Raw genomic sequence first — 25896 nt, forward strand, 5'->3', positions numbered from 1 at the left:
TGAAGATTTCTAAAATCTTTGCTAGGCAAATAAAGATTTAAAAGTAAAAACCAAAATTTATGCTATGCAATTGGAAGATTTTAAAATAAAATCTTTTTCCAGTGGTGGGTTATTACTATATTTAAAATCCCCTAACCAGCCATCCATATACGAATACTGACACAAAGGAAGACTCCTTTCTGCGTTCTGAGCCCATCACCATCTCTTACCTGGACTACTGCAAGCCCCACCCCCCTGTCCTTGGTTTCCCAGCATCCACTCTTGCCCCTTCTTGGGTCTATTCTCCAGTGTGGTCAAAGTGATCTTTAAAAAAAATGCAAATCCCTTCACGTTAGTCCCCGTTTGTCCCAAGGATAATTCCAAATTTCTTACTGTGGTTTACACAGCCATCTGTCATCTTATTCTGGGCCGCTTTCTCCAGGTTCCCTGTGCTCCCACCACCCTGACCTTATGGATGCTTCTGGAAGATGCCACACTCCTGAACATGTGTTGTGCACACACCATTTCACCTGTACAAATTCTCACAAGCCTGCCCTCTTCATGTGCTGATTCCTCAATCAGCCTGGCCTGTCACTTCATCCAGGAGACCTTCCCTAAACTCCTGCATTAAATATCCTTGCTCTGTGCTTCCCCAGCACCCTGTACTCCCCTTTGAGAACATACCCCACTCAGTAACCAACTGTTGGTGGCCTGCCTCTCCTCCCCAACTGCAAACTATGAGGACAGACTTTCTGTGCCATTTACTTACAGCTAATCTCCCCTGGCCAGCAGAGTGCCTAGATTAGAGTGGGTGCTATTCTCAACTCTAGGCTTTAATTTAATATATTTTTCTTTTATACAAATGCTTACAAAGAAAATTTGGAAAATAGAAAAGAGCTTATTTAAAGTCCAACTACTTATATAATAACTGTTGACAAGTCATTGTATTTCTTTCTTTTTTTTTTTTTTTTTTTTTTTTTTGTCTTTTTGTGACCGGCCGCACCGCGCTCAGCCAGTGCGCGCACCGGCCATCCTTATATAGGATCCGAACCCGCGGTGGGAGCGCCGCTGCGCTCCCAAGCGCTGCACTCTCCCGAGTGCGCCACGGGGTCGGCCCGACAAGTTATTGTATTTCTGTATACCTGTTCTCTATCCATAGATTATTTACATTGTGGAATCATATTAAAATATACAAGTGTATAACCTGTTTTTTTATGCTGGGAAGGGCATACACATATGTTCTGAATAAATATGATTTTTGATCACTATATAATATTTCATCAAATGAATATACTAGAGTTAACTTGAATATTGCCGTATGAATTTACCTTGGGTTATTTCTGGCTTTTCACTATTAAAAATGCAGTGGTATACATAAGCCTTTCTTTCATGTTTAGTTTTAACTTTGTAGGCTAAATTTCCAGATGTGAAATTACACGGTCAAAGTCAAAGGGTATAAACTTTATTAAATAAAGTTCTATTTTATTTCTCAATTGACTTCTGAAATGATCACACTACTTTCTGGACCTGGATTGGTGGATCTTACTAATTTCTTGATGGTGCAGAGGACACAGTGAGGGAAATTCACTTTTTTTCTCTGGAGATGAGAAGTAATTTTTTACCCTTTTTTCCCAAAAGGCCCACAACAAAAGAGCAAGTCTAAGAGTTTGAGATTTAGAACCTGACTCCTGGCAGCCTTTTGCAGAAGACATGTGTGTTATTGAAGGGTGGATTATTCTGATACATACTCATTCAGACTACAAAACTAGATGCAGATCCTTATATCCTGTGAAAGCTATTTGTGAATGCTCACTAGCCTTAAGTCCCCTGTGAGGGCCACTAACCCAGAGTCTGGTGAAGTCAGCTGACTAATAAGAATGTGATAAGTGCCAACCACCAGCAGACGCTTTACCTCTTAACACCGAGGTGATGACACTGTGGAACACCTTACGTGCTCAAGCTTAATGTTAAGCCTCACAACTTTGTCTTTCTTTCTAGTTGCTGGTCTTTAACCATGCAGCAGAATGGTTTAGATGTGCTCTTAGCATATATTTTCATACGTTTGGCATATTCTAAAGGGAGAATTATTATAGGATTTGCAAGTTGAACATACATTTCCATATTGTCCTAGGATGACAAACCCAGTCTTACGGGAAAGACTGAAATAAACGTGCTTGTTAAGGACAGAATGAAACTGGACACCCTCGTCTGCAGATTACATTGCAGGCATCAAGCAGGGGAGACTGCGATGAAGGAAGCCCCCTTAATGTTTCCAGAGCTTCTAACCTTGAGGGTTCTCCCTCTTATGTACTTAACATCTGTACCTTCAAAAAGAGAAATTAATCAGGATGCTCATATTACCTAATATTGAAAATTTTATTTCTAGAAAAAGTGACACCAGGGAACACAGAAAACATTGACCTGCCTCTTATATCAGTAATGCCCATTAGTCACAAACTGAGAAATGTGTAGCTGAAAAGATTTTGAATGACTTATAACACAGACTGGCAAATTTTTTCTACAAAGGGCCAGATAAGTAAATATTTTAGGCTTTTTGAACCATATTGTCTGTGTCACAACTACTCGACTGCTGTTGTGGCTTGAAAGCAGCCATAAACGATATGTAAACAGAAGAGCACGGCTGTATTCCAACAAACCTTTATTTACAGAAACTGAAATCTGAATTTCATATAATTTCACATCATGAAACATTATTCTTTTGATTTTTTTTCACCATTTGAAAATTTCAAAACTATTCTTAGACAATGGGCCATATAAAAATAGGTGGTAGGCCACATTTGGACCAAGATTTGCTAACCCTTGATTTATAGTATCAGGTGGTCTACATGGCAGATCTTCCTTATCTGTCTGAAAATAAGAATGCGAATGAAGGAAAGACAACAGTGGGAGAAAGATTCAGCAAAGTATTATATCTACGATTTCAAAGACAGTCAAAGGTGCAGGTAGAAAATTCTTAAATTCTCTAATAAGAGCACCTTAATTAGAGTTCCTATAAAAGCTTCAAGAAAACATACTCAAGGCTCATCCACGTTATCACAAATAGCAGGGCTTCCTTCTTTTTTATGGCTGAATAATATTCCATTGTATATATACACACATTTTCTCTATGCATTCATCAGTGGACAATTAGGTTGTTTCCATGTCTTGGCTATTGCGAATATCGCTGCAATGAACATGGGAGTGCAGTATCTCCTCTGGATACTGATTTTGTATCTTTTAGGTACATACCCAGAAGCGGTATTGCTGGATCATCTGGTAGATCTACTTTTAATTTTTTCAGTAACATCTATAATGTTTTTCCTAATCACGATACCAATTTACATTCCCACCAACAGCGGACAAGGGTGCGTTTTTCTCCATATATATCCCTTTCTCCACATATATCAAAGCATCACATTGTACACCTTAAATATATACAATTTTATTTGTCATGAAACATTATTCTTTTGATATCAATAAAGCTGGAAAGAAAAAAAGAAAAGGTATTTAGCCAAACAAACCAGCCAGGCAGTATAAAGTTCTATGGAATATGAACCGTGAAACCATATTTACTCAGCACTAGGCAGTCCTCCTATTTTGTAAGATATGTTTCTCAAGCACTTGACAAGCTGGGGTGTGATTCTTTGATTAAGCTTGTCTTGCCTACTTGCTTATAAACTCTTCCAGAGTAGCATCCATTTCTTATTTAGCTTTATGTGCTCAGTGTAGAGTATAAGGTCAATCATCTAGTTGACACACAATAAGTGTTATTTGAATTTGCCAGTAACATGAAAACCCATGGGAGATCATATAGTATAAAAGAATTCATAATATTGCCATAAGATTTACATCTCATGAAATAAATTTGCTTGTTAATGAAAATAAAATCGGGGCCAACCCCGTGGCTCACTCGGGAGAGTGCGGCGCTAGGAGCGCCAAGGCTGCGGGTTTGGATCCTATATAGGGATGGCCGGTGTGCTCACTGGCTGAGCATGGTGTGGGCAACACCAAGCCAAGGGTTGTGATCCCCTTACAGGTCACAGAAAAAAAATAAATAAAAAATAAAAAATAAAATAAATAAATAAATAAAATTGGACACTTTCTAAAAGATTTTGTTTTAATACTTATCATATATCTATTATGTGTTAAAAATATATCTAGTCATTTTCACTTAACCCTTATGACCATTCTGTGAGGTATGTATTATCTTCTATATTTGCAGATGAAGAAAACAGAACACAAAACAAGTGCTAAAACCAGGATTAGGACTCACATCTTTAGATGACATACATAGCTAAGGCTTTTCCCATTACAATGCAAATCATCTGTAGAGACACAAAATTACTCTCAAAATATGTAAAAACTACCATAGTTTTACTGGCTGAACACATGAAGGAAGAAAAAAGTATTGACAATAATGTTCCGTTGCAAAATCTGATGGGATAGAGGAATAGCAATCTTTGAGAATTTTTCTTCAAAACAAAAACCTTTCCAAAAATCAGTAACTATAAAGAATTACAAAGTACCCAGAAGGACATGGAGCACAAAAGTCAAGGAGAATATCTACTTTACGTTACAATCACTGAGTTAGAATCAGAAAACATATTTCTGCCAGTCTTAACTTAGCAAAAGTCCAGATAGAATCAACTCATTTGGAGAAACCTAGTATAACTCCAGAAACAAATACTCAAGAAAGCCAGGTAAAAGGCATCATTAAGAAAGTCTCAGAGCTTTGTTGTAGGCCAGTTGAGCAGTTGCCAATCTCCTGGACCCAAAATGCAGGGACAAAATGCTGATGGATGCCACCACATTCTGCTTATTTGAACAACAGGATACTCAAAATTTCATATTTCAAAAGTGATTTCATTCGTTAATTTATTTAACAAACAGCTACTGACCTTTTATTGTATGCTGGGCACTCAGATTTTGGAAGAAAAGACAGAAAAATAATGTGCCTTAAGAGAGGAAGAAGGAAAGTCCTATGGAAGCTTGGAAGCAGGACCATTAATTCTGACTGTGAAGTTTACTGGATAGTTTCAAAAGTTCCAGGTAAAGAACATCTTCAAATGTCTACTTGAGAAATATTGTCTAAGGTTCTGCCAGGTACATTCCTCTGAAAAATGGTCAAACCTCTTGCTCATCTACTTCTGGTTTGTCTGTCTTCCAAAACACATAAAAGAAACAGACCTACAGCCGACAAATCAAGAAGCAAAACTAACACAAGGGAAAGCTGAGATGAAACTACACAATCTTCTAGAGAAAACTTCAGCTTGCAGAAATATGGGCAGCTGATAAAGCAAAAGCTGCTAGTATGTAGTTTAGAAATTAAACACAGTACAGAAAAATGTGGCCAAGGTGTGTTTGATGATCTGGGAGGGGAAAGATTCTTCTTTTATTTATTCTCATTTCCTTTTCTGGAAGCAAATGTTCTACGTGATTTTTTTTGTCACTGGGTTTCACTAGTCCAGAAAGCTGAACAATTTTATTAGAATAACTAAAATGTTGGTGATTCCTTTTGGGTTTAATGTCCTGCTGCTTCTCCCAAACTGGCAAAAAGTAAGAGATATGAATTTCCTAGAGTTCAGCCGCCTGAGGCTTCATTTATATACAAAATTAAAAACATTTCAATGTAAATTCAATTAGTGAATGTGTATTGCCTAAATAGACTATCCTTCTAAATTTAATATACCGAACATGACAATTTTACGGGCAAACCAAGTTAGAGATAATATATTTTTATGTTCTCTAAACTAGCAAAGAGACTTCAGAACCATAAAACACACTAACAAGGTATTGCATATACTTAAACTTTCTTCAGAAAAAAATCTATGTATGTTTTTTAAATGTGAGAATTACTGTTTGGTATTTCATGACTTCAAGGATCCTAGAAATAAGTCTTCATTTTTCACCAGCACTTCTAACAAATGGCATTACTGATAGATATTTCATTGTGTGTGTGTGTGTGTGTGTGTGTGTGTGCACGTGCGCGCGCGCGCGTGTGTGTGTGTGTGTGTGAGAGAGAGAGAGAGGGAGAGGAGAGAGAGAGAGAGACTGAAAAAGAGCACAGAATAGTCAGCCTTCTAGAGGACCTAGTGAGATCAAAAAAAGGTGGGGAATCGAAGGATGACAAAATAAAATTTCAAATAGTCTGCACTATTTATTTTAGATCACAAGAGATTACAAGTGATTCCTTGCTCACTGGCATAGCAATAAAGGTGTAGGAGGAGAGGATTCTGTTTGTCACATAAGATGAGGGTTCTGATTGTTATCTCCTTGGACTGAAAATACATCCTACAGCGTCTTACAGTTTTTTCTATAGATTCTTTCCACCACACAAAATCACTTAAAACTCTTCATGAAAAAAATGTAACGAGCAATGCACTCAACGCATATAGTTTCACTGGAAAAAAAAATTAGTAAACCCCAGTTTAGAACCTATTGCTCAGTCTATTCCACATTCTATTTTTGGTGGTTTACACATTCATGGGGATCTTGAGAATCTTGTTGATCTATCTGTTTTCAGGATTAACTATAAGAATAGACTGCAGGAAATTAACATTTATTTATGTGTTGGGTTTCTGGGAAATTTGCATCTGTTTTAGGTATTGAGGTATAATTTACTTACCATAAAATTCATCTCTTCTAGGTGAACAGTTCAGTGATTTTTAATAAATTTACACATTTGTGCAACTCTCACCACAATCCAGTTTAAGAATACTTGCATCACTTTGAAAAGTTCCTTCATATCCTTTGTAATCAATCCCCATTGCCAACCTCCAGCCCTAGGCAATCTCTGAGCTGCTTTCTGTTTCTATAATTTTGCTGTTTCTAGAAATTTCATATAAACAGAATCATATAATATGTAGTCTTTTGTATCTGGCTTCTGTCCATTTAACATGATGCTTTTGAAATTCATCCTTGTTGTTAAATGTATCAGTAGCTCATTTCTCTTTATGGATGAATAGTATTCCATCATGTAGATATACCACATTTTGTTTATCCATTCACGTTATATGAGAGTAGGATTGGTGGATCAGATGGTAAGTGTTCAACTTTTAAATAAATTGCCAGACTGCTCCAAAGTGGCTATACCATTTTACATTCCAATCAGCAATGTATGAGATTTCTAGTTTCTCCACATTCTTCCCAATGCTATGTCCTTTTTAATTTTAGCCATACTAGTGGTGGGTAGTGCAATCTTACTGTTGTTTTAATTTGCATTTCCCTAGTGGTGAATCATGTTGAACATCTTTTCATGTGCTTATTTGCCTTTTGTATATCCTCTTCAATAAAGTGTTTATTCAAATCTTTTGCTCATTTTTAACTGAGTTACTTATCTTCTTAGTACTGAATTAAAAGAGTTGTTTATACTACTTTGCAAATATTTGCTTCCAGTCTGTTGCCTGCCTTTTCATTTTCTTAATGGTGTCTTCTGAAGAGCAAAAGTGTAATTATGAGGACATCCAATTTATCAATTTTTTTCTTTTAGTTAATGTCCATACCTTTACTGTAATTATCTAAGAATTTTCTAACTCAATATCACACAATTTTCCACTATTCTTCTAGAAGTTTTATAGTTTTAGCTCACATATTTAAGTTGATGATATGCTTTGATAAATTTTTGTGTAGAGAATGATGTAAGGGTCAACAGCCATAATTTGCATATGCAAATCCAATTGTTCTAGCACCACTTTAAAAAAACTATCCTTTCTCTATTACATTGACAACTTTGATGAAAATCAGCTGACCACATATGGTGGTCTATTTCAGGACTATCTCTTCTGTACCACTGATCTACCTATCCATCCTTATGCCAATACCACACTTTCTTAAATCACTGTAGTTTTATATTAAGTTTTGAAATCAAGATGGGTAAGTCCTCAAACTTTGTTCTTTTCCCACACTGTTGAAGCTATTCTAGGTCATTTGCATTTCTGTATACATTTTAGGATCAGTTTGTCAATTTCTACAAGAAAAAAGAGGCTCCTGAGATTCTGATAGAGATCATGTTGAATCTGTAGATCAATTTGGGAAGAATTACCAATACTCAATCCTCTGGATCCATGAACCTGGTATATATTCCATTAATTCAATTCTTTTGTTTCTTTAAGCAACACTTCATAGTTCTCAGCATATAGTACTTGCAGTTCTTACATTAAATTTATTCTTAATCATTTTATTCTTTTTCATGTATTGTACATGGAATCGATTTTTCTCAGATTTCATTTTCAAGTTATCCATTACTAGTATATAGAAATATAATTGATTTTGGTATATTGATCTTATATTCTATAACCTTGCTAAAGTCACTAATGTTCTAGTAGCTTTTTTGTAGATTCCTCAGGATTTTCTACCTACAAAGATCACATTATTTGTGACTAAAAAGTTATATTTTTTCATTTCGAATTTTCATGCCCTTAATTTCTTGTTTTTGCCTTACAGTCCTTGACTTTTGTATTTGAATTATCAGCAAACTTCTCTTTAGTACATTGTACATTGACACCTCTTTTGCGAATGCTGAAATCAGACTTTTGCATATCCTTCACCGTAATGAGTGACCATTTTTAGCTTGTGCATAATGTCACTGCCTGTAGCTGAAAATTCAGTTTCAATAGTGTTGCCATCTTTATTTACAAAATAGCGTTTAGACAATGACTTCAAAAATTCTAACTGCATTTTGCACTCACCACTTAGGGAAAAAAAACCAGAAAATGTGAAATGAAAAGTTCTATCAGTAATAAGCATGATTCTCATAAACTTAATAACAGTTGAGACAAAGATGAAAATCATTAGGTATGCTGAAAGTGGCAATTCCTTAGTCTCAATTAGGTGCTCATTGGATTTAATAAGCTAGTCAACCACAAGAAAGAGGAAAGTTAAAGAACATCGTATGGCATAGTGAAAATATAACATCAAAGCCTGTGTCTAAAATTCAAGGTATAGTTAGTATGTTATGATGTATTTTAGGCCTTTGGGAACATTACTGCCTTTATGATAGATGCAACTATTGTTATGTTTGAGCACAATTCAATTCACAAATATTGTGAGGAACATATTCGGTCTCAAAGTGGAAGAGATACAAGGACTTCATTTAATCTTACAAACCTGCTTGTAAGGGTATAACAATTCCCATTTACAAATCAAAACAAACAAACAAAAAACCAAAAACAAATCCAGAGATTTAAGTAATTTGCCAAAGTGTGGATAGTAAATGTAGAGATAAGGTCAAAACCCAGGTCTTTTTGGCTCCAAAAATTCTAAATTGGGCTCCTACTTTCCTAAGCTACCCATTTCCCTAACTCATATCTTGAAACCTGAGCCTTCTCCCCCCCCCCCCCCCCCCACTGCTTATGGCTACTAACCTTCACTGGATTTCTCCAGTGACTTACAAGCTACTGTGCATCAACTGGGGAAGAATTTATCTTCTCAACGTGTTCTGTGCCAAAATATCTGCCTGAAGAGTTGAACACTATAATAAGAAGGTCTGAGGTGGCTACATAAAAAAAGATATATGTGAATAAATATAAAAAGCTTGGTTTGAAATAGATGAGTGATTTTCCCTTCAGTGTGGGGGAAAATGCCCAGGAAGTTTGACTAAGAAGGGATATTAAAGTTTTCAAGTGAGGTAATTCAGGCTTTTCATCTTTGCTTTCCTTTTTGGGCAGACACATTGGAAAATGAATGCATTCCAAAACAGAAAAGTCACCATAAAACCATTTAATTGTGGACAGGTGATAAAGCGCAACTTTCTCTCTCAACGTCCCACAGAAAAATTCTGACCCTTGGATGCTGATGATTCAGACTAAAGTCTTATAACTTGGGTTTGTAAGGCCATAAAAGAGGAGCCGCATTTCCACTGATGAAGATACAGAGCAAGGAAAGAGGAAACAATATCAAAAGTGCCTCTCGCTGTGCTTGAAGTAAGCACTCAATAGATGTTTTAGACTTGTTAATTAGAAAGCATTTCAACAGGCTCTTTTTATTAAATAGATATTAGTCATAGCTCCTCCTGTACTCTGGGCAATACTCAAAACCAGAAATAATCATCACATTCATAATGTACCAAATAAACCCTGTGCAGAGTGAGGAAGCCATCCTGTATTATTTTTACCCTCTGATCAGCAAACCTTTGGTAGAGAATTTTTATTCACAAACACTCTATTTTATGTCCTGTACTACTCTGTTCTTTATTTATTCCCCTCCTCAAATAAAACTTATTTTACAATCCTTGCCATGTTCAGACATACATGGTGGTGCCTTTGAAAATCTTTGTAGTTAGCAAAACACTGAAAACAATCCACATGATTGAGGGATGTGGTAACATATCTGTCAGATAGAATAGGGGTCAGCAATTATGGGCCCACAGCCTGCCACCTATTTTTGTAAATAAAGTTTTATTGGAACACAGACATGTCCATTTATTTATGTATTGCCAACATAGCTGCTTCCTTGCTACAACAGCAGAGTTGATTAATTGCCACTGAGACCAAATGGCCTGTGAAGCCTAAAATATTTATTATCTGGCTCTTTACAGAAAGTTTGCTAATCCTTGCGATAATACATTTAAAAGAATACGGAAAAACACTCCTGTTAAGATAAGTAAAAAGAAATTTTTAAAAAAGCAAGATACAATATTTTATGTATAGTATAATTACAATCACGTAAAACAAATGAAAATGGTTATAGAAGAGACCAAAAAATGGTGAGCAGTTGGACTGTGGAGGTAGAATTGTGCGTGATGCCTTCCCCCCACCTACGGTTTACAATTTTCTAAAATGACCTTACGTTTCTTTTATAATAGAAAACACTAAACCTCACTTTAAAAATTATTTTAGTTCACGTCTCTGTCTTGGACACAGTGGGTGTGACTAACTCGAGCTCTGCCTCCCCGCGGGGCCCCTCCCCACAGGTGTGCTGCAGGTGGGGGGCGGGAAGTCCTGGGCAAGTACCTTATGCTCCTCGCGAAGGTGGCTGTCCAGTTCCTCCGTGTGCTTGGTCTCATAGTAGCAGAGCTGGCACTTGTAGGGTTTCAGTTCGTTGTGCTTCTCTATGTGTTGCTGGAGGCTCTCGTCACTGGAGCAGGTGAAGGTACACTTATCACAGCGGAAAACTACTCCCTGCAAGTACTTTGACAGTTTGGAACGGCACACTTCGATGGGGACAACTCGCTCCTCTGTGGAAACAAATTGAATGGAAAGATGCGGATTGTTACTGAAGGAAGGCGGATGTTCTGTCTTTGGAATATAAGAAGAAACTCACCCATTCCGTGTCGCTGCTTCTCACGAGTCTGGATCCGTGAACTGTACACAGGCACACCACCCCGCCTCCCACCCTCAAAACAACATATTCCTCTGGTACCAGTCAGTGTTTTGAAGACCAAAAGCTCTTTGTGTACTTAACACCCAGAGTAACCTATAAACAGAGGTGGGACAGGCTGAAAGGTGCTCACTAATTCCTGAACGGAGCTGATTAAGGCAGGGGGAGGAACAGAAGTGGCTGCCATTTTTACCAGCATCAAGGATTATTGACAAAAAGCATTAGCACGTCCTCATTCCTTAGCAAATGTTATTGAGGCTGGATTTATAGGTGTGGCTGAGGGGGAAGAAAAGTGACATTAACTCAGCACCTATGTGACACCCTGGGCTGGCACCTTCCTACCAACCACTCCACAGGCTGAAGTGACTCCCATTTTTTACAAATAAGTAAAATGAGGAAAAGAATCTTTAAGTAACTCTCCAAAGGTCACGTACTGTAATTGGCAAAGCTATGACATGAATCTAGGTCTGCCTAGCTGCAAATCTATTATTTCCCACTATTTCCAATTCTGTCCCCGTTTCCCTTTCTAAGATGTTCTCAAGGAGACTCTTCCCATGTCCTGAAACCAGGGGTATCTCTAATCTAATATCAAATCTGAAAACAAAGAAACCTGTACACTTTCATTCACTCCAACTCCAACTCTGAAGAGCTCACAAATGAGACAACTACAGGCAGCATTCAGGGGGAAGAAGGGATTGCATAGGAGACATGGAGGATTGGTGCCTTTTCAGACAATCTGTATCTGATTGTCAGAAGAGAAGGGAAAAAATAAAAGAGAGAGGATTTGGGTGCTCTTCCTGTTAACATACCAAATGCTGTAGGGCTGGAAATGCGTGTGCTTGTTTATTTTGCACTCTCTCACCCCGTTTAACTGCTCAAATTAAATTTCACACCAGTCTGCCCAGAGTATCGGTGCACGCGCCAGATATCCATAACTGGGATAAAATTAAAATCTGTGCTATTTATGCAAGAATTAAATATAGCATGTGTTTTCATGCTGTGTCTGGATTTCAGAAGACTCTGAAAGTTTACAAATGGATGTACACAACATATACTTATATTATTTAGAAACAGCAATGTATTATCAAGTCAAGAAAGCATGATTTATTCCCAGAGTCACTGAGTAGCAATGTTTCCAGGGCATCAGTATTTTGTGTGCTGATGCAACTCACTCTTCAAATCTTCCCTGAGTCTTCCCCACTCAGTGTCATGCCTTAGTCTCAACCACAACATTACGACTGCAGCGTAGTCCCTACCTTGGGAGTCCTTGAATGTTGTGATTAATTGGCCAGTACAGCGCTGGGCAGAGGAAGCCTGGAAGGTGATGTCTGCAACATACTCCCCAGAGCTCTAATGCATATGTTAACTTCCCTACACAAAGAGTCAGCTGCTTATTTAGAAATATAAATATTTTTAAACCAAAGTATAGCAAACAGCTAAGGAACACATGATTATAATGGAATCCACACATTTTCTTAGAATAGCAATGTTTAACAGTCTTCTAACCATTCAGCTCCATGGTTTGGTGTAAACGGAGGAAAAAATGCTTAGCGAATCTTAAGGAGCCCATGCTAAGATACTCCTCCAACCCAGGGATTCTCAACAGTAGCACTATTGGCATTTTGAAGCCAGATAATTCTTTGTGGTGGGAGCTGTTCTGTACATTGCAGGATGTTTTTCAGTATCCCTGGCCTCCAGCCACTAGGTGCCAATAGAACCTCCTCCTCCCCAGTTGTGACAACCAAAAATGCCTGCAGACCCTGGGGAGGCAAGAGGGACCCCAGTTGAGAACCACTACTCTAAGCAAAGTGCCAAGCCACTGCTCTGGGTAAGGCACACATGGACATGACCCATGAGAAAGCTGGTACCCGTGGCAAGAGATGGGGAGTGCAGGCTGAACCCCGGGGACCAGCCCCCACACTGGGGTAGGTCTTCAGACCTCAGTTCCTAGGCAGCATGGCATGAACTTTACTGGCACCTTCCCTGAGACTCCATCTCCTTTGCCTTCTCTCTGTTTGTCCCTGATTTATGTCTTGTCGTCTCTAGTCTTCCAACTTTCATTCTTTGGCCCTAGCCTGGCCTGTCTGCCTGGTTCTGTTGAGCTCAGTAGACATAAGAACAGCCGGGAATAATTTTCCGTAAAACGACGCTCCAAATACCCTGAGGACAGTCATTCAGCCACTCTCCAGTCTTCACTTGACAGTGAAGAATTGGTTCTTTCAAATTTTTCTTTATAGGTCTCCTTTTCAATTCCTTTACCACTTTGGTTAGTCTTCTTTGCAAGTTTCCAATTTTCTTATGTGTGTCCAAGTGAATTTTACACCAAGTCATGAGCACTCTGAATAACACCCTGGAGTTCAAATAATAGTAATTAATGTAAACAACACGACAATTTATTAAGTGCTCACTATGTTTTAAGCACTATGACTGTGACTCTGCCCTCACCGTGACTTTTTATTCCCATGACCACCTGCCTAGTCAGCTTTATTTTCTTCAGTTTACTGATGTGGAAGCTGAGAACTGATCAACTGAGCTACATCCTCCCAGTCACACCTCTGGTTTGGTACAAAGTTGTGACCTGGGAGCACAGGTCTCCTGACCTTAGCCAGTGCCCCCCTCCTTCGCTCCTGATAAGAACTCCCTGGGAAGATCCAACCTGTATGCAGTGTGCTATAAGCCTTTTATTCCTAATATCGTAACCCATTTCCCTGGCTCCTTATTCTGAAATGTGAGACTTCTCATTTTTAAACTAACATTACCAATGTATCAAGTCTCCTAATTATATGAATTTTTACTATGACATTAATTTTAGAAAAAGGTTAACTTTTTCTCCTTTTTAAAAACATGGCTAACATGGTCAAGATAAAATAAAAAACAAGACAGACTTTGAAAGGTGGGCAAATGACTAGCAGTGTTTTCTGAATGAGGTTGTTCATTACTGAGGTAGGTGAAGAACATGAAGTTAAAGACTGGAATGCTTCCAGGTATGGATGGGGCCCCTGCCTTGGCTACAGAAGCTCAGGGCTTTTTCCTATGGGGCAGTGACAACTGTGGGTCTTTCTTGACTTCACACCTCTCAAAATTATGTTGGGTAAGAAATCAAGGCCTGAATCGCACTCATTGTGACTCAGCTTCCAGCACTGGCTGCAAAAATATTGTGACTTCACCAGTTCCTCTATAAGATGGATTGTGTGTCTCTTCTCCTACTCAAAAGATTCTTGGTTTTGCAGCAGGACACAAAACCCAAGGGGCTGGACCTCACAGTGACACCACACTGGAGCACACATGCACTAATGTGCAACATGCACTGAGAAGTGCATGCTCTAAGTGTTGCTCTCAAGCTCCTGGGGAGCTCAGTGGAAAAATCTGCAGAATTGCAACTACAGTGGGGTCACTTCTGCCCAAATCAGCAAAAGCCACATCACTGTGGAGTCCAGAATCATCAAGTAAAAATTCTTCCTGAAAGGCAAACCACAGCATACATGGATTTCCTTCCCAGAACACGCCAAGTCTAAACGAAGCAGGGTGAAATTTGAAGTCCACTTCAACAATCGTTGTATGCAAATCACCATTCTAGAGGGCTGAGTCCTTCTTTAGGCCAAATCAAAGACACACCCATTCCTCTCTCAAGTGACAAAGGCTGAATACTAAAGAAAGCCATTAAGAAAATAACTTTTTTTTTTAAAAGCCATCCTAAACCATAACCATAATTAAGTACACATAAACACAAGCAAAACAGCTCCTGGTAAGAAGTATTAAGTTTTGGTGTTAGCCAGGCTGCCACTCTCAAGCTAGAGAGAGCTGGGAACAGCAACTCTAATTCTAACAGGTATTTGGTGGGGTTCAGAGGGAACTACAATTTCACTGAATAAAACTAAAGACTGGATATCTCACTGTAGATTTTTTTTTTTGTCAAGAAAAAATGTCACTGATCAGATAAATTAGGGGAGATTATTTCCATTCCCAAGACTACTAACTGCAAGGTTCAATTAAATTTAGCATTTGTCTATTCATTGGGAAACAGGAACTTTAAGTTAATATGCTAACTGGACTCCAGTAGCAGTGATTACACAGCTCTATAATCACAATGTAAATATTTGGCAAAACTGTATTTCATCCCTAAAATTCAATCTGTGCCCATTTTTTCACTACAGGACGCACAAGGTACATATAGGCAAAATTATACATGAGACACCGTGTTTCCAATGGTGATAAACTCATTAGAAGCATGCTCATAAAACTATTTATTCACTTGTTTATTGTCACATTAGAATTCAAGTTCCTTCGGTGCATAAACATTGCCTGACTCTTACTGGTTGTATCTCTAGAACTTAAAACAATGCTAGATAGAGCGGGTGTTCAGTAAATATGTACTGCATGAATGAAAACCCACCAGAAGTTCTACTACTGACTTTGTTCTTGAAACGAGTCTCAGGGTTTATTTTTTCCCTAGTTAAACTCATCAAATCATGGCCAATCTCACCAAACACTGATCTGACCTAAGTTCACAGTTCCTGAGAGTGATGGGTCTACCAATCCTTTGCTTCAACCTTTGCTAAATTCATGTTTAACAGGGGTCTCATAAGTAACCTGATCCAACTTCGCCTTGACTTCTCATCTGTCTATGAGTAAAGTTCGGACTTCTACTTTAATATCCAAACCTGCCATGATTTGGCCAGAACATACTTTTCTAGTAGGCTTCCTATTTTCTTCAGGTACCCAGAACAGTTTAATATCATTCTGTGAACATGTCTTGGGGATCTCCTAGATCCCCATCACTCTCTGTCCTGCACATGCCATGCACACGTCCATCTCCTTGAGGAGGGCAGGTACTGGGTCTTATACACTCCCTCCTGCCCAAAGAACCAAGTATAGCATGGCATGTAGCAAGCAAATAAAGAACATTTACTGAATATATGAACAAACAGTATGCTTTTTTTGGCCATGACCAACACAAATCCCTGATTAATTCTCATGCAGATTTCCCATGAGTGAAATGGATTCTCCTTCCTTTTCTCCTTACTTAAACAAATCGATTTGTCTGGACAATAAGCTATGGAAACGATTCTTGCTAGCAGTAGCTCTGTCTCAGGGCCAGTTCAGAAGTTGTTTTTCTTGCCTTTCATCCCAAGTATTTTAATTAAGTGAGGCCTCCGAAAGATCTCATAGGCCCTAGAGACCAGTTGTTTATTTATCCATGGAGCAAGAAGAGCACAGGTGCAGCAAGAGCCACATCTTGTTACTCTGAGATGAGCCCCAGTGCAGAATTGTCAGCAGATATTCAAGGCTGTCTCTTGACTTGTCATGACCAGCTTCCCACTAAGCTGCCATTTTCAGTTGAGATAGACACCAAAGCCAGCCCAGGACACAGATGGCAGCTATGGCTGTCCTGAGCACTCTGCTGTCTGTGGCTCAGGGGTCCTCATCTCTGACCTCCAGCCCCACAGAGAATTCCATCCTGGGACTCAGCTGCCACAGCCACTAGAACACTCAGCAGGGTGCAGCCACTGTCCGCAGAGGAGCTGGTGATGCCTGGTGGTTGGAGGCAAGGGCCGTGGGTCAGACAGACCTGGGTTCAGATCCCAGGTGGGTCACTCATTAGTCATTTGACCTTAGGCAAATTGCTCAGCCTTCCTGAACTTGTTTTTTCCCTTGTCATCGGGCTAACAGTCATACCCACCACAAAGGATTTTGTGAGGACTTTATACAACATTGTGCAGAGCACTTAGTACTGTGCCTGCTGCCTAGTAACAGTAACCATCAGTGCTCTTAATATGCTGTTATCACTGCTAATCCTCAGATGCCTTGATCATTTCAGATTGGTGCTTTCTGACCTTGATGAGGACTCGGAAAATTATCTCCACAAGTTAAAAGAAGAGACTGTCAATAACCAGGGACAGGTAATATGATAGAACATGGGATTAAAGGACTGGGTTGACTCACAACCTCACTGCTTCCCAGCTGGGTAACTTTTGTCAAGTTCCTCCAGCTCTCATGGGTCGTATGGAACTTACTATTGTATCTATGGTGGGCACAATATGTATCATACTATATATACCTTCAGGGACCCCACTAGAGAAAGTCCTTTCAGTCTTCAGTGTCTAGGAGCCCTGAAAATTCCCTCCACAACATTTTTAAAAAGTCTGATAACAAACTCTCAATCCAATTGATTCTGTTTTCTTTTCTCTCATGATAGGCAGGAATCTCAGGGCCAAATTGGCAACCCATTGCTGACACACACATAGCTCTTCATGCCATCCACGGAGTATCCAAGCTCCTACTTAGCCTTTTCATTAGGTGAACTTTTAGGTGAACTTTCAACTGGTTTCTCCATATTTTGCATTTGTCCCAGCTTTCTCATTTGTTTTTATTGCTACAGCTCTGCATGAAGGTCCTTAAGATCCTAAAATCCATTGTGAAATGAAGTAGACCAGAAATAAATACACTAAATTAAAAAAAAAATGTAGTCTTCTCAGTCTCAAGCTTTACAGACATAAAGCAGGAATATAAATAATGGTATTGTCCCTTACAATGTTGTTGGAAGATGAAGTAACTGTGTGTATAAGCAGCACTTTGTCAAGTGCAGAGCGCTAAGGGAATGTTGGTGGCCTTAGTATTTAATCTCTTTTTGCCTCCCCCTTTCTTGAATTCTCAGCTCAGAGAAGCAAAGTCACTGAGCTCGTTAGCCATCAAAGCTCTGATCCCGCCAGTCAGTAATGTGGGAAAAGAAGGGAACCAACCACAGAAAGCGAGGACGCATGGTTTCTGTTTGCTCGGCAGCAGCACTACTGATGGCCTCTACCCAAGCGGTGACAAGGCACACAGCCACTACAACACATGGGCTGGGGGACCGGAAGCCAGGTGACTGAGGCGGAACACCAGGAGAGACTACTCTGGCCAAAAATCCCTGCCTGAATGTTCCTACGCTGCTTCTCCCAGCTTGCAGGTGGAAGTCCCAGCCAGCAACAACCTTACATCTCATTGGAGTGCAGTGGGAGGATGGATATCTGAGAATGTTAAATGTTGAGCTTTCTATGGAGTTTGCAGCAGATAGGGGTGAGTTTGTTGCAACGTATATTAACCAAAGGCAAGGGCTCAGGGGAAATGTGAGCTAATTTGCACATGCCCTCAGACACCCAGCATTTCTTAGTGAGTGACATTTCAACAAGACAGCAGAAGATGCTAATTGCTTTAGAGGTAACTGTGGCAATTACTGAAACGCTTTCAGAGGTTGACACAAAGGAAGGAAAATAAGAAGGAGGAAGAAGAAAAGAAGGGAGGGAGGGAAAGAATGAAGGAGAGATGAAAAGATCAGTAGATGGAAACAGAAAACCCGATTAGCAAGGGGTATTCCAGTTTTCTTCCATCCACCTGCGGCTTAAATCTTTTCAAGACAATGCAGATTCTATATAAACATATTTTTCCTTCCAATGCAGAGGAAGACTGTTATTTAACAATGCTTTAATTGGCCAAGAGTAAACTCAACTCAAAGAAAAAACAAAGTGGATATAAAAGAAGTATCACATTTATCAGCAGGAACCAAAATTTACAAAACACCTATTATGCATCCATAACAGAAGACTGCTGGATGCTTACCTGTTATCTCTTAGGTATAATCATCTCTTCTGACAGACAAAAGAGAGGTCAAACAGAATAGGCTTTAAAACCAGAATTTAAACCCAAAGCCTAGGGGTTTTCAAATGCATATGAGGCCACTTTTATTTTTCTGAATTCTCTCACCCCGTCCATTCCAAGGGAAATTCCACATTCTGCTTTGGAAATCATCAACGTGGTCTTCCTCAAAAGAATCACTTACAACCATAAGCCCCGCGCATTTTATGTTTGCTTCACCCACCCGTTCTATCTCTCACTCACTCCTTCCTTAGGTGCGTTCTACGCAAGGGTGGAGGTGGCAGAGGATTCAGAACGTAAAAATCCCTCACGCTGGGAAGCCCTACAGAAGTGTCCTCTGCAAAACCATCACCTTGTCCGCCCTCAGTTGGAGGAAATCCTCCCAGCAGGAAGGAGTTTTTATCCTGTTGGCTGTCACTGTGGTTTCTTACCTGGAGTTAAAGTGAGGAACAAGGAATCGCTGCCACCTTGAGAGAGCATCCCTAGAATGCCACCCTTGGTACCTCCCTGCTGCGCCCCAAGACCACTGTGGTAGGAAGGCTACCTCGGTGTAGCACGATGTGGTCGATCATGTTGCGTTTGTATTTGGTGTGGTAGAGGCAGAGCGGACAGCGAAGATCTTTGGGGCCCTCCTCAGGAACCGCTGAATGCCCGGCTTCCACGTGCATAGTAAAAGCAGATCTGGCAGAGAGGTGGGGAGAGAGGTGATGAGCATGACAAATGGTCATTTCATTCACACATCTCCTGCCGGCGAACCCAGCACAGGTGTCCAAGTGTGATGCTCCTGCTTGAGGGGCTAAAAACCAAGCTGCTGATCATGCTTGCTGACCACAAGTACCTTGTTCACTCAACCAATAACTGAACTCTGTCAGACGGTGTTAACTTCTTTTTGGAAACGTTGCCACTTGGCTGGGCTCAGGACTTAAGGTTAAAAAGAAATAGATGTCCTAAACACCTTATTTTTAGAAATTAGAAATTGCCTATTAAAAGGATGAAAACAAAATCCCTAACAGGTGCTATTTCTCATTGTGCTTGGGAGGAGAGGGACTGTGTTAAAGTAAGGCTGATGTACAAGCTGCCTACAGGATTCTTCACAGGTTAAGAGGTGAGGGGTGAGTTGTTCAGGAAACTAAAGTCAGGGTTGTACCAGCTTGAAGGTGGAATGGTGCTGTTGCCTCTTCCCCCATCCTTTTCAAATCTTCCAAATGTACAAAATCCTAAATGCCTTGGAAAAAATGGACAAAACCAAGAGTTTAATGGGTAAGGATCCCTTCTTATAAACCCAAGTGCTTCTGTCTGGGGAGACAAGTATATCTTGTTATCCGCGCCCTCTAGCCCTCTCTCAGTTCTGAATCACATACATACTATCTGAAAAATGAATTTATATGGACCAAATTATAACACATTTTCCATTAAAACCCAGTAACTAAGACATCCTTCCAATACTTCTTTTTCTTTGGACAGAAAGTCTAATTTTCACAGCCTCACAGTGTGAAGTCTGTATCGAAGTGGTCTGAGGCTCAGGTCCTAACTGTGATAGGAGCAGATAATAATAGCTTTACATCTGTAATATAGTATCTAGTGTTATATTATTATAATAGCTTTCTATCTATATTATAGATATTATAACACTTACTGTGTTTGCTTTGTGCCAGGCACCATTCTAAGCACTTCAGATACACCGGTTTGTTTACTGCTCACAAGTTCCCTACAAGATACTATTGTTATCTCAATTTTACAGATATGGAAACAGAGACACAGAGAGGCTTAGTGACTTGTTCAAGGTCACACAGCCAATAAGGGCAAAGCTGGGATTCAAACCCAGGCAGTCAGGCTTCCCACTCTACACCTGTCACTAGTAACCTAAACGATATCTCACAGGATTAAATCACAGTTTAGATTACATAATAGGAAGCATTCCATTCTTTAATTGAGTTCACCAATTCTGTCATACACGGGAGCAAGGGTGACTTTGGATTATCTTTTTCTAGATTGAAATAATCCTTCTATAATTACTCAAGTCTAGTCTTTGCAGTGCTGGGGTCTTGATTCTGTGTGTCTTTCAATTCTACATTCCTAAGAAATAAGAATTTTCTACAAGTGGAGCGGGGAAGTCACTATTGCTGGATGTTCTCTCCAGTTTGACTTTGCTTCCAAGAATGCATTTTTTTTCACAGACAAAAAGTGTGTTTGGGGCGGGGGGGGGGGGGCGGCGGATAGTTGTCTGAAGGGAAGACACTTGCTGCTTCATGCACTGGGCCAGGGAAATCATTTTCTGTGATCTCACATTGCTCAGGAGCCCATTTGCTCTGTTATTTTAAAGTCACTTGCTCTGATAGAGATCTTCATCCCTTCCACAAACCCCAAAGGAGTCTTCTAAAACTAGCCTCCTTTCATGAAGACTGGACTCCACCCTCACCTGGCCCCACGGGCAAGGGCCTCCCCTGAGCTCCAGATAGGAAAAGTGTGAGGGGAGAGGGCCGTGCGGGGCGGGGTGGGGGCAGCCAACTTGTTTCTCTGCAGCTGCTCTTCACGCCACTTACTTAAAGCCTGTGTAAAAGGAGCAGTCTTTGCACTTGAAAAGCTTCTTCCCACCATGCTTGTCCCGGTAATGGCGCCTAATGCTCTGGATGTAGCCAGAGGAGAATTCACAGAATTCGCAGTGGAGAACGGCTTCAGTTTTCTGCTCAGTGCCGGCAGCAGCCCCAGAAAGAGGCACAGGGCTGAGGCGGCTGTTGTTCCTTGCCAGGGCGGCTGACTGATAGTGGTTCAACTGCTGCTGAACGTCGGGGGGCTCCGAGTATGACGAGTCTGTGGAGAGATGGGGAGATGACACTGGGCACAGAGAGCACAGCAGAGGTCTGACTCCTGAAAATCTCCATGAGGGTTTTTTCCCCCCCCCACCTATATAGAGGTATACTTGACAAAAATTGGATGTATTTAAGGTGTACGACATGATGATTTTATATACACATAAACCCTAAAATGACTACCACAATCAACTTAACACATCTATCATTCACATAGTTACACAGTCACATCTGTGTGTGTGCAGTGAGCACACTGAAGATCTACTTAAGATCTTAACAAATTTTAAATAAACAGTGCAGTATTATTGACTACAGTCACCATGCTGTACCTTAGACCCCCCAGAACTTATTCATCTTGTAACTGGCAGTTTGCACCCTTTGACCGACATCTCCCTGTTAGTTATGGGTACTTTTGGGGGATGGCTGTGATCCCATCTTTCATCATCATTTACGTGCTACAGCACAGATCTGGGAGAGGGGTGTAGGGAGGAAGTGTCACCTCCTTTCATCTGACTTTGAGGGCTCATGGCATTTAAAAATAACATTTTGAGGTTAAAAGCTTCAAAGTGAAGGAAGAAAGTCAACTGTTTTTTCAAGGAAATCTCAGGGTGGCAACAGGTTGCCGCAGAATACCCGTCCTTGTAGGTGAGATAAATAAACCCGCATAATGTGTGCACGAGAATACACGAGAGAGCAAAGTACATGAGGCAATATCTCCTCCTGTGCAGCCCAGAATTATTCAAGCCAACCAAATTTTTTTTAAAAAATCAGTTTTTAACAGAAATGCTCAAGCACAGGCACTCACACATGTATAAAAATGTTTTATGCCTTCACAGTCGAGTGATTTAAATTTTAAAATATAAAAATCCGATAGTGTTCTCTTGCAATACATGTTTAAAGCTTAGTCAGCATTAAGATGGAGATTTATTCATAAATCCCAATAAAATGAAATTCCAAACAAGTTTCTGTGAAAGGTATTTTAAAGTTTGCAATTCTGAGGAAAACTTCGGAAATGACAGGCACAAATCTTAACCCTGAGACGCTTCAGTGGCATGTGGTGAAGAAATTTGATCTAGACGGGAGGAGGGAAAATCACAGTTTTTTCTTTAAATAAAAAAAGAGAGAAAAGTAAAAAAAAATTAAAAAAATTAAAAAAAGAAAAAAGAAAAAAGAAAGAAGAAAAAAGAGACAGAAGGTAAAAGAAAGGTTTTGAATCTTTTCCCAACATGCTGCTTTGAATATCGAGGTCAGGAATTCAACAACATTGTCCTACATAACCTACAGCTGCCTATAAACATCACAGATGAAGTCCATGAATACCACACAGATGAATTTCAGTGTAACTTTCCCTGAAAAGAAAACAAAGGGCTCTTTTCTTAAGCCTTTCAAAGAGCAGGGGGAAAGGGGAAAGAAATTGTACAAGCCTCCTCCTGACTTGATGGGCACTTAATTTTCCAAAGCCTGATTCCCTGAGGCTGGACCTGGAGGAATTCTGTAAAGCCCAAATTTGATGAAACCAGCACCATCCATCCCATTGGCCTCTTCAAAAAGAAAAACAAAAGCAGAGCGGCCTCCCTGACTGTGGAGCCACCTCCTGTCTCCAAAATACTGAAATACCTTCCCTTCTTGTTCCCCACTCCTCAGTTCGTGTTCCTCCAGACTGAGAAAAAAACCCCATTGGAAATTGTAAACAAACCCATCACACACAAAAATAAAACAAAAGGAAAGTTGAACAATCTCTCCCAGCCTCCCTGGGTTCATTACCAGGTGTAAACCAAAGACAAAGGAAGAAAGGATGACACAACGGAATTCATTTTACCCGGTTCTTTTATGTCCTTTTTCTTTATTCCTCTACCCTTGTTGATGAACCCTCTCAGGATCACAATAGTGCAATTGTCAACATCTTATTCTTTCTTTCAATAGCAGGTTTGTTTACCATTTCATGGATTGTTCGAGATGTTTTCTATTTAAGCCCTCAAGACTAGTTTCTGCTTAAAACACACACACAATGAAGCACAAAACACACTCCACCTCTCTTGTTAACACAGTCTTGAGCTGCAAGCTGAGCACAGCCAGCCAGTGTCCCCACAAAGCTCTGTCCTCTCAGCAGTGTTGGTCCTAGTTTGCTCTCTGAGCTCTGCAGAGTAGAAATTTTGTAACCTACAAGGGCAAGGCCAGGTCCTGCTGCCTGTGCTCTGTCCACCATCCACAAATCCACCCAGAGACCAAAACAAATATCCCAAGGAATGATCCATTTCTCGATAAGCAGCCGCGGTTCCCTCCATGATGTGGCGCACACCTTGGCAAGTCTCCCAGGTTAGTATAGACGCTGGCAGTCCAAGGGAAGGAGGTCTCCCTTTAGTCTTTTTCTTATCTCTATGGTCTACTACATATTATTTCATCCATCTCAAAAAACAAACTCTAAATTTTAACTCCAGTATTTACATATTATAGGAAACAAATAAAAATGCAAGAAGTCGAGGAGAAAGCGTTCCAAGACAGGAAGGCTCATTGCCCTTCTTAAATGGCAAAGCATATGGAACAGCTGCATGCATCCGTGCTGCAAATTCTTTCTTCCTCCTGGTTAAAATCAGAACAAACAAATAAATGGGGGGGGGGGGGCGGTGGAGGGAAGAAGACACAACAATCACAACAACTCCTTGAACTTGTTAAGACAAGTGAACAGATATGATGTAGATGAGGGGGGAGGCAGGAGAGGGGAAAGTAGAACTGGTAAAGGGACACGAAAATTAACTACATTGTATATTGATAAGTTAAAATTTTTTTAAAAATGCAATAAATAAATAAATAAATAAATAAATACGAAGGTACTCTAAAAGATACACTCTAGAAAATACACATTTATCTAAAAATAAAAAAACAAAAACAAGCACATCACCACTTATGGTAAATTTGTAATAATGCCCAGGTTGCAACTTTTTGGGTCTTCTTAGAACTTTCTAGTGCCAACATTCTCAATCTCTTTCTCTCTCTCACTTGGAGTTTGTGAATAATGTAAGGTTTTAGCACTTTGGGCTAAGACAAAGACATGTGTGTATGATTCCACCGATCTTAAAAAAGCCCACTTGCTAAGCTACATAAAACTCCAGTTTGTTCATGAAGCATTGCCTGAAGAGCAGAAAGAGGGTTATTCTGTTTTCAGGTTAGAAAGGCAAACAGATTGTTAGCAGTGAAAGGCATCTCACAAGTTAAAAATCATCATTAAGATTATTTTCTTTTTTTCTGAGCTTAAGGACAGAAGAGTAAAAATGCCCCTGTGTTTGGAGAGCTGGACTTCTGGTCATAGGAAAGTACGGCAGCTGAAGCACATGAATGTGAATTCACGGGAAATTCTGCACCCAACTGCAGGTCACACAGGTTATATTTTCATCACCTGTGTGGCCCCAGGTAGGTACAAAGGAAGCAACAGCAGAGACTAAGGTGGTCCACCTTCGAAAACAGGTCATGGCTTAGAGTAACATACATTCCTAACCAACCAACCCTGAGACACACAGCCTGAGACAAGAGTTTAATTCCCTGACTTGTGACCTTATTTATACACAAAGTTTTAGAATTAAATTATAATTTATAATTGTAGTTATAAAATAAGTATATAGTAAAATCAAGATCAAACAAGAATTTTAGTGTGGATGGTCACAGTACCTATGGGGTTTGGAATTTACTGAGCAGCCAGCAATTAATACCTACAACTCTGCTGCACAGTATGATTGGGTTCTCATCCCATTTTATCAGTGAGTAGCTGAAGCTGAGGACTGGTCACACAGCTACTAAAATGCAGAGGCAGGATTTGAACACAGATCTGTCTGACTGTAAAGTCTGAATTTTGTCCATTAGGTATTGATGCCTCCAGGACCTCCAGGGTCCCGTGATACAAATCAAAGGAATGAGAAACAACATGAGAGTTCTCTCAGCAATAAACACACAATACAGAGAAGAGCGAGAAAGTGATAGAAAGATTGAAATCATTAAAAAAAAATTAGAATAAATATAAATGATAGAAAAGAACATTAAACTAAATGCAAATGAGAAAAACTAAAATAAGCATTTCAGAGCATGTAGAAAAAAATAATTAAGAAAAATTCGTGGTAAAGGAAAAGAATACCCAGAATTTCAAAATACTTTATAAAAACAACAAAAA

The 25896-nt window shown here is 39.8% G+C and overlaps 1 protein-coding gene across 4 annotated transcripts in view; it reads right to left on the minus strand.

Annotated features, from left to right (window-relative positions):
- Positions 1–25896, minus strand: part of ZNF462 (zinc finger protein 462) — a 130995-nt gene that overhangs the window by 11538 nt on the left and 93561 nt on the right. For all 4 annotated transcript variants that reach the window (XM_063082203.1, XM_063082200.1, XM_063082201.1 and 1 more), the window contains exons 8-10: positions 21471–21738; positions 19472–19608; positions 10929–11152 (exon numbers count right to left, since the gene is read on the minus strand). In XM_063082203.1, the coding sequence (XP_062938273.1) occupies positions 10929–11152; positions 19472–19608; positions 21471–21738 (629 nt within the window). The remainder of the gene's footprint in view (positions 1–10928; positions 11153–19471; positions 19609–21470; positions 21739–25896) is intronic.

This window comes from Cynocephalus volans, chromosome 17, assembly GCF_027409185.1.
Source record: "Cynocephalus volans isolate mCynVol1 chromosome 17, mCynVol1.pri, whole genome shotgun sequence".
NCBI lineage: Eukaryota > Metazoa > Chordata > Mammalia > Dermoptera > Cynocephalidae > Cynocephalus > Cynocephalus volans.